This window comes from Erinaceus europaeus, chromosome 16 (genome assembly GCF_950295315.1).
Source record: "Erinaceus europaeus chromosome 16, mEriEur2.1, whole genome shotgun sequence".
NCBI lineage: Eukaryota > Metazoa > Chordata > Mammalia > Eulipotyphla > Erinaceidae > Erinaceus > Erinaceus europaeus.
Window position 1 is genome coordinate 5,795,516 of NC_080177.1, and position 16,444 is coordinate 5,811,959.

General features: G+C 47.8%; 1 protein-coding gene across 9 annotated transcripts in view; it reads right to left on the reverse strand.

The window, feature by feature from the left end:
- The window catches only part of TLN2 (talin 2), a 414,501-nt gene that overhangs the window by 186,657 nt on the left and 211,400 nt on the right, over positions 1-16,444 (reverse strand). For all 9 annotated transcript variants that reach the window (XM_007533899.3, XM_060174397.1, XM_060174399.1 and 6 more), the window contains 2 exons: positions 15,502-15,644; positions 11,404-11,531 (listed from right to left, as the gene is read on the reverse strand). In XM_007533899.3, coding sequence (XP_007533961.1) covers positions 11,404-11,531; positions 15,502-15,644 — 271 coding nt within the window. The remainder of the gene's footprint in view (positions 1-11,403; positions 11,532-15,501; positions 15,645-16,444) is intronic.

Here is a 16,444-nt window from a genome sequence, read left to right on the forward strand (position 1 = left end):
GCAACCCAGGTGTCCAACAACAGATGAGTGGCTGAGCAAGTTGTGGTCTATAGACACAATGGAATACTACTCAGCTATTTAAAATGGTGATTTTTACCTTTTCAGTCCATCTTGAATGGAGCTTGAAGGAGTCATGTGAAATGAGGTAAGTCAGAAACAGAAGGATGAGTATGGGATGATCTCACTCATAGACAGAAGTTGAAAAACAAGATCAGAAGGGAAAACAGAAGTAGAACCTGGACTGGAGTTGGTGTATTGCACCAAAGTAAAAGACCCTGGGGTAGGGGGAGGGTTCAGGTTCAGGACAGGATGGAGGAGGAGGACATAGGTGGGGGTTAGAGCATTATGTGGAAAACTGAGGTACCAACTGCATTTTACTGTTGACTCTAAACCATTCATTCCCCTCCCAATAAAGAAAAAATCATCTAAATTTTAAAAATAAGCAAATAAAATAAACGTTCCTGAACTGAAGAGGTCAGGTAAGACAGAGCTGGTGCAACACAAAAGCTGAAATACCTGCTTCATGGCTATCATGAAGGCAGAGAGTCCATGGCCAGAGGATTCCCACAGAAGCATCCAGAAGCACAGTTCCACAGCAAGGCCGTGCTTTCAAACAGATGACAGGAGCAGCTCTGACTCAAGACCTCCTCCCATGTCAAAAGCCTGGCCTGTTGACAGTGGAACTGTGGAGAATTGGGCGGGGAGGGGAGACACTACATTTTCAAGTCCGCTCAAAATACTTCCTCAGAAGAGATTTCTCCCCTGGATTGCTTTGCTTACTTGTGAGGAAGGAGCAAACGGGTAGAGCAAGCCCTGGTGATTAAACAGGGGCCATTTCCTTAGCTGGCTCCCTACCTCCTGGGTCCTTCCTGAAACATGCAGCCCAGGGACCTTCTTGTCCGAACCTCGGACACCTATTTATTCTGCATCGGCCACACATTCTATCAGAGTCAACAAAAGCAAAGTTCCTGTCACACCCTTCCCACTACAACTGTCTCTTTCTAAAAAGAAGATAATGGAGAAAGGTGCACTGGCTGGCTGTCCTGACTGGGTCACGTCTGTTTTCACAGACACGGAGATGACAGCCTTCACCGACTCCATCCCGACCACCCTCGTCTCTCTCCATAAAGGCTCTCAGCTTCCTGGAATCAGCATCTAGGCATATTTCCTCATGTTTCTACATCTCCTTGAATTGGTTTATGAACAAAAAAAACGGGGGGTTTCTCTTTGCGCGTTTTCATTTAAAAGTGTGTGTTTTCAATGGGCATTTCAAAGCATATACAACAGGCTCTGACTCAGAGTGTCTTGTTTTTCTCAGTAAAGTACTTTGGTGTTTTCCTCCACTGGAATCTGTGTGTCCGCTGGGTAGATAGGAAACACTTTGTCCTTATTGATATTGTAGTCTGCATCCCTTGGGAAGCTGAATATTTTAACATATCTTTACAAGCCAGCTGACGTGCCTCTTCTGATAAAGCTTATCACTCTCGGGAGTGATCTCTTGTTCAATTCCCTTCTCCCCTAATTTTTCAATATTTTCTGGATACTAATTCGGTCTTGATAATAAACACTTGTAAACTGCAAATTTCTTCTTTCAGTCTTCCCTCGCGTTCAAGATGTCTTTTTTTTTTTTTTTTTTTTTTGGTCCCTTCATCTTTTAATTGTGATAGGGGTAGAATTGGTACATCACTCCTGGCCAATAGGAGCATTTTGCTACGCGCAGCTCAGAAAGGGAACTGGCTCAGTGACGTGAGTCTCTCACGTAGCTTCCACCACCCCTGGCTGTTTTCCAGCCTCGTGTAATCCATATTTAACTCTTCTGGTTTATCGAGATCCCTGTTATTCATTTCAAGCCTAGTTTTTCTCCTTATTTGTGGAACTTTGCTGGGCATTGGTCTGAATTTATAAAATTACATAGAGTTGTTTTATTTTATTTTTTTATTGTTGTCGTTGTTGGATAGGACAGAGAGAAATGGAGAGAGGAGGTGAAGACAGAGAGAGGAAGAGAAAGACAAGACACCTGCAGACCTGCTTCACCGCCTGGGAAGTGACTCCCCAGCAGGTGGGGAGCCGGGGGCTCGAACCGGGGTCTTACACTGGTCCTTGCGCTTTGTGCCACCTCCACTTAACCAACACTGTGCTACCGCCCGACTCCCCAGAGCTGGTTTTTTAACAACTAGTTAACTTGTCAGGTAATTCCATTTCCTCAGACCTAGTGTGCTCTCCATTAACCTATTTCATTGTGCGGCTCAGGTTTGCTAGGCTTTCAGATAGCTTCACTCCTAGGTGAACTGTAGTTCAATGACTGCTATGAACGACATCCCTGTTACAGTCACACTCTCTGCTTGCTGATCCTGCATAAGGATGCTTTCAGCTATTATATAATGGTCTTAGTTCCAGGGGTCTTGCTTAACCTGTTATGACATTTCTCTGTCGATGGTGTGGGTTTTCTGTGGGGCGAATCATATTCTACAACAAAGGATGGCTTCTTCTTTCCACTAATTTAAACTGTTTCTCTTTCTCTGCCGGATATTTCACTGGATATTATTCTCATTTGCTTTGGCACCAGAATGTCAGAGCCACAGAGAGAGGAAGGTTGGACTGCCCTGCTCTGTTGCCGACATCTGGTGCTTTGCTTGAGGAAGGCGTTCAGCAAGTGCTGAGTGAATGACTTCTGTGTGGCTGGAAGAAACCCGATTTAGCACCAACTCACACTTCTCCATGTTTGATGGAGTTTTGTGGAGATGATAGCTAGACTCTGCCTGAATGCCTACTGTGCCCCATGTTCAATCTGGGGTTTATGAGTCTGTTAGTGTGGAGTCCAGAAACGCACGTTTATTTTTCTCTTCTCTCTGAAAACAATCTGAACTTAGTTTAGGTTTTATTGTTTGGGGATTGACACCTTTTATTTTATTTTATTTTATTATTTTTTTTCCCCTCCTCCAGGATTATTGCTGGGCTCGGTGCCTGCACCATGAATCCACCGCTCCTGGAGGCCATTTTTTTCCCCTTTTGTTGCCCTTGTTGTTGTTGTTGTGAGTGACACCTTTTAAACTGACAGTACCATCTCCTTCAAGACTATAGCTCTCTCCAGACATTCCAGTGACCTGTCTTCTCTAAATTCCCTCTTCCTTTTCCACATCTCTGTGATGGGTTGCCTCATTCTCATGCTACTAGGGTTTACTTCTGCCTTTTCTTAATCAATCCAATTTATCTGAAGTTTCCACATTTCAACTTTTTATTTAAAAAAAAATCCCACAGTTTTGTGATTTACTATATCTCCCTGTCATTACTGTCGTCTTATTATTATTATTATTATTGTTCTTGTTCTACCAATCTTTCTCTAAGGGAGGTAAGCCAGACTAGCCTGCTAACACCGTGTAGCTGAAAATCTCCTCTAACCCTGGCCAGTAATGTCGCTGGTTCACCAAAAAGAAAGCCTCCTGCTGAATCACTCTGGCTTTTCTGTGACCTTCATTAGCTCTACTTTTGTTTTGTTTTGTTTACCTTAAAAAGTCCATTTTGTAGGGGCCGGGTGGTAGCCCAACAGGATAAGTACACATGGCATAAAGCGCAAGGACCAACATAAGGATCCTGGTTCGAGCCCCCGGCTCCCCACCTGCAGGGGAGTCACTTCACAAGTGGTGAAGCAGGTCTGCAGGTGTCTGTCTTTCTCTCCCCCTCTCTGTCTTCTCCTCTTCTCTCCATTTCTCTCTGTCCTATCTGGCAATAACAACAACAACAAGGGCAACAAAAGGGGAAAAACAGCCTCCATTAGCAGTGGATTCATGGAGCCCCAGCAATAACCCTGGAGGCAAAAAAATAAAAAGTCCCTTTTGTGCGAGACTAAACATTCCTCTTTTACAGCTTTTTAATTGATTATTATTGTTGTTGTTGTGCCTGCCAGGGCTTTACCTCTGTAGCCTGACTTTTTTGAGATACAAAGAAACAGAAACAGGAGAGAGAGAGAGAGAGAGAGAGAGAGAACAATACCACAGCACTGAAGCTTTCCCTAGGGGGTGAGGACTCAACCCTGCCCCATGAGTCATCTTGCCAGTTGTCTCTTTGTCGCCTGCAACTAACTTCCTGAGTGCTTAACCTTTTCTCTGGCCCTCTAAGTGCTTAACCTTTTCTCTGGCCCTTTAAGTCTGTCTCACCCTCTCCTCCACTGATTTGCAGGAGGTTACTGCCTCTTTCTAGTCTTTCAGATGATCACTGTTTGTTTCCCAACATTTAATCACACAGAACATCTCTGATATGGAGAATGTTAAAAGGTTCATACATCCAGGAGCCAGGTGGTAGCGCACCTGGTTAAGTGCACACATTACAGCACACAAGGACCCAGGTTCAAGCCCCTGGTCCCCACCTGCAGGGGGCAAGCTTCACGAGTAGTGGAACAGGGCTGCAAGTGTCTCTCTGTCTCTCCCTTTCCCCTCTCAATTTCTCTGTCTCTATCTAATAATATATAAATAAAAGCATTAAAAAACAAAAGAATCATACATCCTTCTCTTTTTTGGCTTATGTCAACTTAACATGATTATTTCAGGCTGCATCCAAGATGAAGCCAAGATGTGAAGCTGTGGTTATTTTTAACAGCTAAGTAGTATTTCCACTGGGGATAAACAGTTTTCTGAGATACTCAACTGTTTTCGGGCAGTCGGTCTGCTTCAAGTCTGGGTGATTACAAATCATGCTGTATGAACACAGATGTACTGACATCTTTTTGGATGAGGGGTGCTTGCTTCTTTTATACCCCCAGGAGAGAGGAATTGCTGAAACACAGAGTAGGCCCGCCAGCGCAAAGGATTCTGGGGAAGGAGGGAAAGGAAAGGAGCATGATGTCGGCAAAGGACTTAAACTGGGGGCGGGTCAAAGTGTTTTACTCATCGCATTGAGATGAGAAATTGTAGCAAGGTGTCCGGAACTGTATGCAATCCATGACTCCCCATCAAGTAACATAAGTAACTGAGACGCACGCAGAGGACAGCCCACACCTCAGCTAGAGCTGTCCCAAGGCCTCCGCACACCACGTCAGTGAGCCAGCACGCCCACCTGCTCCGACTCTGAGCACCTCAGACTTTTCTCCTGCTTTTCTCTTGCTTTCCCTTCCTTCCTTCCTTCCTTCCTTCCTTCCTTCCTTCCTTCCTTCCTTCCTTCCCTCCCTCCCTTTTTCTCTCCATCTCTCTCCCTGCCTCCCTTTCTCTCTCCATCTCTCTCCCTGCCTCCCTTTCTCTCTCCATCTCTCTCCCTCCCTCCCTTTCTCTCTCCATCTCTCTCCCTGCCTCCCTTTCTCTCTCCATCTCTCTCCCTTTCTTTCCTTTCTGTCCTTTCGTTCCCTTCCCTCCCTTCTTTCTTCCTTCCCTTTCATTTCTTCCTTTCTTTTTATAGGAAAGATAGAAATTGAGAAGGGAGGGGGGACAGAGAGAGACCTGCAGCACTTGCTCCACTGCTCTTCTTTTATTATTTTCTTTCTTAATATTTATTCCCTTTTGTTGCCCTTGTTGTTTTATTATTGTTGTTATTGAAGTCATTGTTGTTGGCTAGGACAGAGAGACATGGAGAGAGGAGGGGAAGACAGAGGGGGGAGAGAAAGACAGACACCTGCAGACCTGCTTCAGCGCCTGTGAAGCGACTCCCCTGCAGGTGGGGAGCCGGGGGCTCGAACCGGGATCCTTGCGCCGGTCCTTGCGCTTTGCGCCACGTGCGCTTAACCTGCTGTGCTACCGTCGACTCTCGCTCCACTGCTCCTGAAGTTTCTCTAATGCAGGTGGAGAATGAGGACTTGAACCCGGGTACTCGCAAGTGGCAATGTGTACACTTCACTGGGTGCGTCTCTGCCGGGCCCCCTCTGCCTTGTCTCTATGGGGCCCGAGGGCAGGCATTTCTGCTTCTGGTCGCTGCTCTCCTGAGAGCGGACGCCTCTCTACATGCACCTCCTCTTTGGCCAAATTCTCCGACCAACATGGTTTTTGCACCGTACTCTCACCTCCTTTCTAGAAACAACCCACTGAAGTCCCTACAGGCTGCTCTGCACCTAAACAGACCTCAGGCTGTCAGAAAAGGCTAGAGGTGATTTTCTACATTCTTCTGCGCAGAAACACGTCATGGCTTTTCCCACAACCCAACACTCTAGTAAGATTAGGATTTGTTGGCAACAGCCACACTGCCACTCTCCATAATAACATCATCAGCATGTATCTGGTCACTAGATTGTTGCGTTCCTTTCATGCTCTGATAAAACTGTGTCTTTCTGGGACTCGGGGGAGAGGAGATGTATCAGGGGGAGGGGGCAGAACCGATCTGAGAGTACTGGACACATTCTGGCTTCCTAGATCCTGCATCAGTCTCTCTCCTGACCATTGCCCCCACCCACGGAGCAGAGGACGTGGAGTAAGCCTGACCTCAACTCCCTGAAAAATCTCCCTGGAAAACCTTTGGCCTCTGATTTTTCCTATTCTATACCAGTGCCTTTAAAGCAGCTACCTCTGGGCTCAGAAAGGACTTAAAGGTCTGAAGAAAGAGGAAAAAAAAAAGAGTTGTTTTTTTAAACTCTGCACTATCTTGAATTCGAGTAAAGATTTTTTTTTTTTTAAATGAAAAGCAACACACTTGCCCAATGGCCCTCCAAACCCAGCCAGAAGGTCTGTGGCTGAACTCTTTTTTCCTGACTGAATCTGCCATTTGGCTCTGTGACAAGTCTGACCAGAGGGTCACTCTGTTATGATTATATATATTTTTCTTTTCTTCTTTTTAAATATTTATTTATTTATTCCCTTTTGTTGCCCTTCTTTTATTGTTGTAGTAGTTGTTGGATAGGACAGAGAGAAATGGAAAGAGGAGGGGAAGACAGAGAGGGGGAGAGAAAGACAGACACCTGCAGACCTGCTTCACCACCTGTGAAGTGACTCCCCTGCAGGTGGGGAGCTGGGGGCTCGAACCAGGATCCTTATGCTGGTCCTTGAGCTTTGCACCACATGCACTTAACCCGCTGCACTACCGCCCAACTCCCTATTATATATATATATATATATATATATTTTTTTTTTTTAACTTATGATTCAGTAAAAATGTTCAAGCAGTGATTATACACAAAAGCATATGGAGAGAAAGGGGCTGGAAGATAGAGCCCAGTCATATCTGGGGCAGCGCAGACATGAACCCCCCCCCCCCAGACAGGCTCTGACTCCCCAACATACAACCAGGGGATGTGACCTTGCCATATATAATTATTATTTAGTTTTACAATTTTTCTTTTATTTATTTTGGATAGAGACAGGGAAAAATTGAGAGGGAAGAAGGAGATAGCACAGACACATAGATATATACATAGATACATGGATAGACAGACACCTATAACACCACTTCACTCCTCATGAAGCCTTCCCCTTGCAGGTGGGGACTGGAGACTTGAACCCGGGTCCTTGCGCATGGTAATGTGTAAACTTAACCTGGTGAGCCAGCACCGGGCCCTGCTGTATTGGTTTTAATTATGAGGAGATGATCATCCTCAAGCCCCCGGCCCCCACCTATAGGAGAAATGCTTTCGAGTGGTGAAGCAGGGCTCAGTCATCTCTTTGTTCCTCTTTCTTTCTGTCTCCCCCTTCCTCTTGATTTCTGACAGTCTCTAGCCAATAAATAAATAGAGATAATCATTTAAAAAATTTAAAAGATACTCTTTAAAAATAAAAAAGTGGGAGTCAGGCGGTAGCGCAGCGGGTTAAGCGCAGGTGGCACAAAGCACAAGGACCGGCATAAGGATCCCGGTTCGAGCCCCCGGCTCCCCACCTGCAGGGGAGTCGCTTCACAGGTGGTGAAGCAGGTCTGCAGGTGTCTATCTTTCTCTCCCCCTCTCTCTCTCCATTTCTCTCTGTCCTATCCAACAACAAGGACATCAAAACAATGACAATAATAACTACAACAAAAATAAAAGACAACAAGGGCAACAAAAGGGAAAATAAATAAATAAATATGAAAAAAATGTAAAAAAATAAAAAAGGAAGTTCTACCCATGCACAACTAAACATGGACATTAAGGGAAAATGCCTCATTACGGAGGCTCCATTTGGTCTGATGGAAAAATAAATCAAATTCATATGGAAAGGCAGTGCCGGCAGGCACAGGAAGCTGGTTTTCATTTGGAGTCAGAGGGAGGGTGCACGTTCTCACACTAACCCCACAGCTGGTGCCGCAGGCCTTTCGTGTCCTGAGCCCACGGACTATGGTGCTAGAAACTGCTAGGTGGACGCCGAGAACTAATTAAGCCCTGGAGGAAACAACGCATGTCAAAAAAAGGAGAAGGAAAAGGAGAAAGAGGAGAAGGAGAAGAAGAAAGAGAGAGAAAGGAAGGTGAGAATGGGGACGTTAGTCAGAGATGGAGAGATGGGGCAGGGCCGGGTGGTGGAGCACCTGGTTGAGTGCAGGCTACAATGCACAAGGACCTGGGTTCAAGACCCTGGTCCCCACCTGCAAGGAGACACCTTCACAAGTGGTGAAGCAGTGCTGCAAGTATCTCTTTGTCTCTCTCCCTTTCTGTCTCCCCTCTCTTCTCAACTTCTGGCTGTCTCTATCCAATAAGTAAAGATAATAAAAATGTTTTAAATAATTTTTTTTTTTTGTCTCCAGGGTTATTGCTGGGGCTTGGTGCCTGCACTACAAATCCACTGCTCCTAGAGGCTATTTTTTTTCCCTTTTGTTGCCCTTGTTGTTTTATTGTTGTTGATGTTGTTGTTGGATAGGACAGAGAGAAATAGAGAGAGGAGGGGAAGACAGAGAGGAGGAGAGAAAGACACCTGAAGACCCACTTCACCGCTTGTGAAGTGACCCCCTGCAGGTGGGGAGTCGGGGGCTCGAATCAGGATCCTTACACCGTTCCTGCGCTTCGTGTCATGTGCGCTAAAGCCGCTGCACTACCACCCAGCTCCCAATAAATATAATTTTTAAAGAGAGAGAGATGGTGTGTGTCAGCCCTTTCCCAAAGCATCTGAGGGGGCTCACAGAGCAGAACCTTCCCGCCTCCCCCACCCAAGGAAGCCAGGCCAGTGGGGCAGGTAGGAGAAGTCTTGAGAAGCAGCTGGCCAGATTTACTTGTTCAGAGCATCCAGAACCAAGGCAGTCACAGCACCTGCTCAGAGACAGTCCCAGAGTCCACACACACACAGCCTACGGCAGCACCGAGCATCCTTCTAGAACGACTCCCTGAGTCTGATTAGTGCAGGAGTAGGGTTGCCCGGGCAACAACTTGGTGTAGAACAAACAGTGTGCTGGTTAGAACGTCTCTGTCACCAGGAGAAAAAGTCTGGTTTCCTTCTGACTCTGGGGGGACATGCTGGTCCCAATTACTTTCCGCCAGGGGGGAAAAGGAAGGTGTGTGTGTGGGGGGGGAGGGGGGTCCAGGGCCAGATAAGCAACCCTACTGTCATCTCCTATCAGGACACTGCAATACGGGACACCAGGGGACAGACTCAGCACAGCGGATCCTGCAAAGAAGCTGACACACCTTCCCCATCAGCATGCGTATCCGGCCCCCATGGCGGAAGCCACCACACAGCCACATGCTGGGTGACAGCACTGTATCGACCATGCCAGTCCCTGACAGAAAAGTGCCGTGATCAATATGGCGATCGATATGAAAAAAATCTCCGGAGTGATTTTTCCCCTGTGTTTTTTTTTTTTTTTCATTCTTTGGCTCCGCCCAGGGGTCGTAAGAGGAAGCAGAAAAGTGGTCGTGGGAGCTGATAAAGGAAAAGAATGCCACCAGAGGAAGAAATATATAAAACACAATGGAGAAGACCAGACCTGGGGTCTGGGTGGTGGCCCACCTGGAAGCACAGGTGACAGTGTGCAAGGACCCGGGTTTGAGCCCCGGATCCCCACCTGCAGGGGGCAAGTTTCATGAGTGGTGAAACAGGGCTGCAGGTGTCTCTCTCTCTCTCTCTCCCCCTAACCTTTTTTTTTTTTGCTGTCTCTATCCAATAGATAAATAAATAAATATAATTATTAAAAAAATAGAGAAGACCAGATCTCAGCAGAGGGACAGGAGGCCTAAGACCAAGAGCAGCTGGGGGTGGTGGACTGATCTAGAAACCCAGCCCTAAGCCACTGGTGGACCTGCCAGGCTAGCTTGCTTCTAAACTCCAAGTACTGAGTCAGGGGAAACAAACTCCCCTCCATCAGTTTGTAAATGAGAGCCAAAGACCAAGTGGAAAGGGCAGTGGTCTCCTTCTATGATTATTTTTTTTTTAATGTCAGCAGGGTTATCACTGGGGCATGATGAATTCACTGCTCCTTGCAGCCATTTTTTTTTTTCTTTCTACCTAATTTGATGGGACAGGAAAAAAATTCGAGAGGGGGAGACAAGAGAGGGAGAGAAGAAGATAAGACACTTGTGGACCTGCATGACTGCTGGTGAAATGTTCTTCCTGCAGGTGGGGAGTGGGGGCTCAAACCTGGGTCCTTGCTTATGGTAACATGTGTGCTCAACCAGGTGTGCCACTGCCCAGCTGCTGACTTACTAAGATTATAATAAAGAAAGTGATCCTCTCTCTTGTAACACTCAAGTTACTCTAGTTACAAGAGTCTTAAAAAGAGGTGGAAGGGGAGTCAGGCAGTACTGCCACGGGTTAAGCACACATGGCGCAAAGTGCAAGAACCGGCGTAAGGATCCCGGTTTAAGCCTCCAGCTCCCCACCTGCAGGAGAGTCGCTTCATAGGCGGTGAAGCAGGTCTGCAGGTGTCTATCTTTCTCTCCCCCTCTCTGTCTTTCCCTCTTCTCTCCATTTCTCTCTGCCCTATCCAACAACGACAACAATAAAAAACAATAAGGACAACAAAAAGAAAATAAATAAATAAACATTAAAAAAAAAAAGAGGTGGGAGGAGGTAAAACGTGGCCCAGGACTGGGAAGGGATGTCCCAGGTAGGCACAAGTTTCTTAGGATTGAGGAAATGAGTATCTCCTACCCCTGAAATTGTAGCCCATGGCTGTGGGGCTGTGGGGGAGGGAGGCTACAGCAGACTGAGGTCTAGAGGGGACCCCATGCAGGCTGAACCCTGCACAGACAGCCCTTGTCATCACCCCCACACCGAAGTCCTGAGCCTTGGTTTCCCACAAAGTCTACAAACTTGATCACAAGTTCAACTGGGTGAAAGCAGAGGCGCTTGCCACTGACTTGCCCTGGGGTGTACCTTTTGGGAAGAAGCTCAAAGAAGACTTTTAAGACATAGTGGTGATGTGGAAGACTCGGTGCCTGAGAGGCTCCAAGGTCCCAGGATCAATCCCCCGTACCACCAATAAACTACAACTGAGCAGTGCTCTGACAGATAGGGAGAGAGAGAGAGATAAAGAGAAAGAGAGGAGGAGGAAAGAAAAGAGATACAGTGAGAAGAAGAGAAAAGAAAAAACATTTACTCTAAAAATCCAGGCTTATGTTTATGCTCCACGTGAGGTCCAAATTGTATCTGGGCTTGAAATCCACCGAACTCACAAGCTTTCTCAAAGGACACGGGGTGGGAGCCGTTGAGGATGTCATCCCGGGCCTGAAACACAAGAGAGAGGGAAGCATCAGGGGCCGGAGGCCAAGACACACTCTCCTCCCTAACATGTCAGCACCCAAGTGCAACTTCTGTGTGGACCCTGGGAGAACAGGCCAACCCTCCCGCCACCCACCCCAAGAGGAGCACACAGGGTGCTGGGGCAGAGGTGACACAGCTCTGGGAGACTGCAGCCCCAGGGAAACACACCTTGGCCTCAGACTGACAGCAAGTGGCGAGGCCCAGCAGTGCCTAAGGCCTCAGGAGGAAAGTCCCAGTCTGGTCTTGGAAGGTGTCAGTGTGGAAATGACAGCAAGAGGAGAGAGGGACTCAGGGAATGGCCAGATCTGGGGAGGTTGAGGGGGGGAGGGAGAGAGGGACTCAGGGAATGACCAGTTCTCCAGAGACTGGGGCGGGGGGAGAGAGAGGGACTCAGGGAATGACCAGTTCTCCAGAGACTGGGGCGGGGGGAGAGAGAGAGGGACTCAGGGAATGGCCAGTTCTCCAGAGACTGGGGGGGAGAGAGAGGGACTCAGGGAATGGCCAGTTCTCCAGAGACTGGGGGGGGGGGAGAGGGACTCAGGGAATGGCCAGTTCTCCAGAGACTGGGGGGGAGAGAGAGGGACTCAGGGAATGGCCAGTTCTCCAGAGACTGGGGGGGAGAGAGAAGGACTCAGGGAATGGCCAGTTCTCCAGAGACTGGGGGGGGGGAGAGGGACTCAGGGAATGGCCAGTTCTCCAGAGACTGGGGGGGGGGGGGAGAGGGACTCAGGGAATGGCCAGATCTGGGGAGGCTGGGGGGGTGGGTGGTGGGGGAGTGAAGGGGATGAGACAGAAAGACATTTGGCTCTCAGTGCCCTAGAGCAGAAAGCTAACACAACAGTCACCTCAAGGCTTAAGGCTTTGACCTGAAGGCTTCCAACAAGAAGGTTAAGGTAAAGGAAGGGAGGACTGAAACATCAGCCTTCTGGGGGAAGTGAGACGCGGGGCAGCATCCTAGACAGAAACACTCCGAGTCTGTGGCTCTTTGCCCAGTTCTCAATCCACCGCAGCTGAATCTCACTCTCCTTTTTGTTTTCTTTTGTTTTAATGATATTTATTATCAGCCACAAGGGTTGTCGCCAAGTCTGAGTGCCTACACGGTGGCTCCACCACTCCCGGAGGCTATTCATTCTTTCTTTGTTCGACAGAGACAGAAGGAGAGAAACAGAGAGGGAACAGAGACAGAGAGAGATACCTGTACCCTATCCCCTGCAGGTGGGAGCTTGAACCCGGGTCCTGACACATGGTAACATGTGTGTGCTCTAGTGGGTGTGCCATCTCCCAGTCTTTGTCTCTTCCCTTCTTTATTTAAAAATTTTTTTGAAATATTTTATTTATAGGGAGTCAGGAGGTAGCATAGTGGGTTAAGGGCACATGGTGCAAAGCACAAGGACCGGCATAAGGATCCTGGTTCGAGCCCTCAGCTCCCCACCTGCAGGGGATTCGCCTCACAGGTGGTGAAGCAGGTCTGCAGGAGTCTGTCTTTCTCTCCTCCTCTCTGTCTTCCCCTCCTCTCTCCATTTCTCTCTGTCCTATCCAACAATGACGACATCAGTTACAACAACAATAATAATTATTATAACAACAATAAAAAGCAACAAGGGCAACAAAAGGGAAAATAAATAAATAAATATAAATTTTAAAAAAATATATATGTATTTTATTTATTTTTGGATAGAGACCAAAATTGAGATAAGAGGGGAGAGACAGAGAGGGCAGAGTCTGAGAGACACCCGCATCACTCTTTCACAGCTTACAAAGCCTCTCCCCTGCAGGTAGGGATCCGGGGCTTGAACCTGGGTCCTTGTACATAGTAACTGGGTGAGTCACTGACCAGACTCACTTTCAGCTCTCTAGGTAAGAGACTACCACATCACTCCCGGAGGAGGACAGACTAAAATTAAGGTTCTGAGTCTCAAGCCAAAATTTGTTGTTTTTCACAACACAGAACTTGGACTGGATTGGGTGTGCTACACCAAAGTGAAGGCTCTTGGGTAAAAGGCTTGCAGGTCCTGGTGCAGGGTGGTGGAGGAGGGTCTAGGTGGGGCGGGGGTGGTGGTGAGAGTGTTTTGCAAGAAACTGAGAAATTTTACACATGGGGCCGGGTGGTGGCACACGTGTTACAGGGCACAAGGACCCAGGTTCAAGCCTGTCCCCAACTGCAGGGGGAAAAGCTTTGCAAGTAGTGAAGCAGGGCTGCAGGCATCTCTCTTTTCTTTCTCCCTCTCTATCTCCCCCTACCCTCTCGATTTCTGGCTGTCTCTACCCAATAAATAAAGGTGATACAAAATTTTTTTTAAAAAAATTACACATGTCCCAACAACTGTCTTCTTCTTCTAGCGTTTGCCCTTCTTCCGTAGCCAGTCAACAGCGTCAGGTTGAGCCTGATGTCAAGTTTCGAGACCCCCTTTGAATCTGGAGAGGTGGCAGTCGTTGATAGACCACAGCACCAAAGCCTCCTTCAGAGCAGTGGAAGCTGGGCTCAAACTCAGGTCGTGCACACGGCAAAGCAGCTTACTATCCAAGTAAGCTATTCTGCCAGCCCTATTTAATATATATATATATATATATATATATATTTTTTTTTTTTTAGCAGACCACTGCAAAGATCTGGTTTATGGTGAAGCTGGGGATTGACCCTGCAACCAACCTTTGGTGCCTTGGATATAAAAGAAGTTTTGCATAATCATTGTGCTATCTCCCCAGCCTGCTCTCTAGCTCTTATAAACATATGAGTTGGGCCGGGGAGGCAGCTCAGTGGTAGAGCACGTGTTTGCTCCCCAGTACTACATTAACATGACAAAAAGAGAGGGCCAGGGAGAGAGCACAATGGTTATGCCAAAGACTTTCCTGTCCAAGGCTCCGAGGCCCCAAGTTCAATCCCCAGCACCACCATAAGCCAGAGCTGAGCAGGGCTCTAGTTTCCCTCTGTATCTCTCTCTCTTTCATAAAAATAATTAAAATAAAGAGCTTGGGAGACAGCTTGATGCTTATGCAAATGTCTTTCATGCCTGAAACTCTGAGGTCCCAGGTTCAATCCCTAACAGCACCATAAGCTAGAGCTGAGCAGTGCTCTGGTATATTCTCTCTCTGTCTCTCCCTTTCTCTCTACCTCTTTAAAATAATAAAATAAAGTATTTTTAATAAATATTGATTTATTCCCTTTTGTTGCCCTTGTTGTCTTATTGTAGTTATTATTGTTGTTATTGATGTCATTGTTGTTGGATAGGACAGAGAGAAATGGAGAGAGGAGGGGAAGACAGAGAGGGGGAGAGAAAGACAGACGCCTGCAGACCTGCTTCACCACCTGTGAAGCGACGCCCCTGCAGGTGGGGAGCCGGGGGGCTGGAACTGGGATCCTTACACTGGTCCTTGTGCTTTGTGCCACCTGCGCTTAACCTGCTGCGCTACCGCCCTACTCCCTAAAATAAAGCATTTTAAAGAAAATAATTAAGATACGGAAATAAAGAGAACAGCAAAAAGAGAAACCCTGAAGGCCTTCTGCTGTCTATCCTGTAGCTCCCGTGCTTAGAAACCTGTGACCCCAATGGGTCACATGACTCGTCTGGCATCAAACCATGAGAGAACAGTGAAGCTATGAATGACTACTCGCTCTCAGTTAATGAGAAGTTCTGATTTTTCTGACCAGTAGATGCTCGTGTTCTGAGACGCTCTGCCACAGGAAGCTTCTGCACGTTGGAGCCCCAAGTCTCAATGGCAGGCTGGGGGGCGGGTACCAGTCAGCAGATTCCAATCTGAGGGGCCAAGGGAGGCCCCTGCCCTGGACATCTGGTGGCTCCAGCCGAACGTCACCGGGCATCGTGACCAGAGACTGGATTCCACGGGCATGCAGCACAGCAGAGCCCGGCTCAGGGGGCTGGGACCCAGTCCGCAGGCTGCTTGGCCGCCCCGCCCTGAGCCCACGACTGGGTACCTGGACATAGAGCAGGTTCAGCTGCACCGGGTCCCTGGAGTCCACGTTCTGGTCGGAGTAGAAGAACTTGCGGCGGAGCAGCAGAGTCTCACTCTCGTCGACGCCTTGTTCTCGGAACGTCCGGCTGTGATCCAGCCAGTTCACTGCAAGGTAAAGATGGGCGGGAAGAGTATTTATTTCTCTTTTTCCTCCCTGTGAAAGGAGAGTAGGGGGTGGGGCTGGCCGTGGTAGGGGGTGCGGGACGGTCATTAAGCAACAGTCACTCGCGTGCCAAGACTGCAACCTTTAAAAGCTACAGAGTGGGAGTCGGGCGGTGGCGCAGTGGGTTAAGCGCATGTGGCGCAAAGCACAAGGACCGGCGTAAGGATCCGGGTTCGAGCCCCCGGCTCCCACCTGCAGGGGGCGTCGCTTCACAGGCGGTGAAGCAGGTCTGCAGGTGTCTGTCTTTCTCTCCCCCCTCTCTGTCATCCCCTCCTCTCTCTATTTCTCTCTGTCCTATCCAGCAACGACGACACAATAACAACAACAATAGTAATTACAATGATAAAACAACAAGGGCACCCCAAAAAGGGAATAAATAAATAAATATTAAAAAATAAAAGCTACAGAGTGATTCACATCTGCTTTTGGGTATCATCTGAAGAGCCCATGAGAGAGGAAATTACCAGCTCAAATTAGCAGAAGCACCCATGGTTTCTAGGGTGGGATAGGGAGAAGGGAGAAAGAAATTGGTGCTTTGTGGCAAGACAACCAACTTCAGACTTTGTTTAAAATCAAGGGAGGATACTCTGTCTTATGAAGTGAGATAAAATAGATTCCTAATGAGGAAACTCTAAGTCTAATTCCACCTACCCCAATAGCCGGCATTCCTGCATGCCTCCCCCACCCCCAACAGGAGCCAAGACCAGCACTTTCCGTGAGCCTCCCTTGGTCAACCACAGCT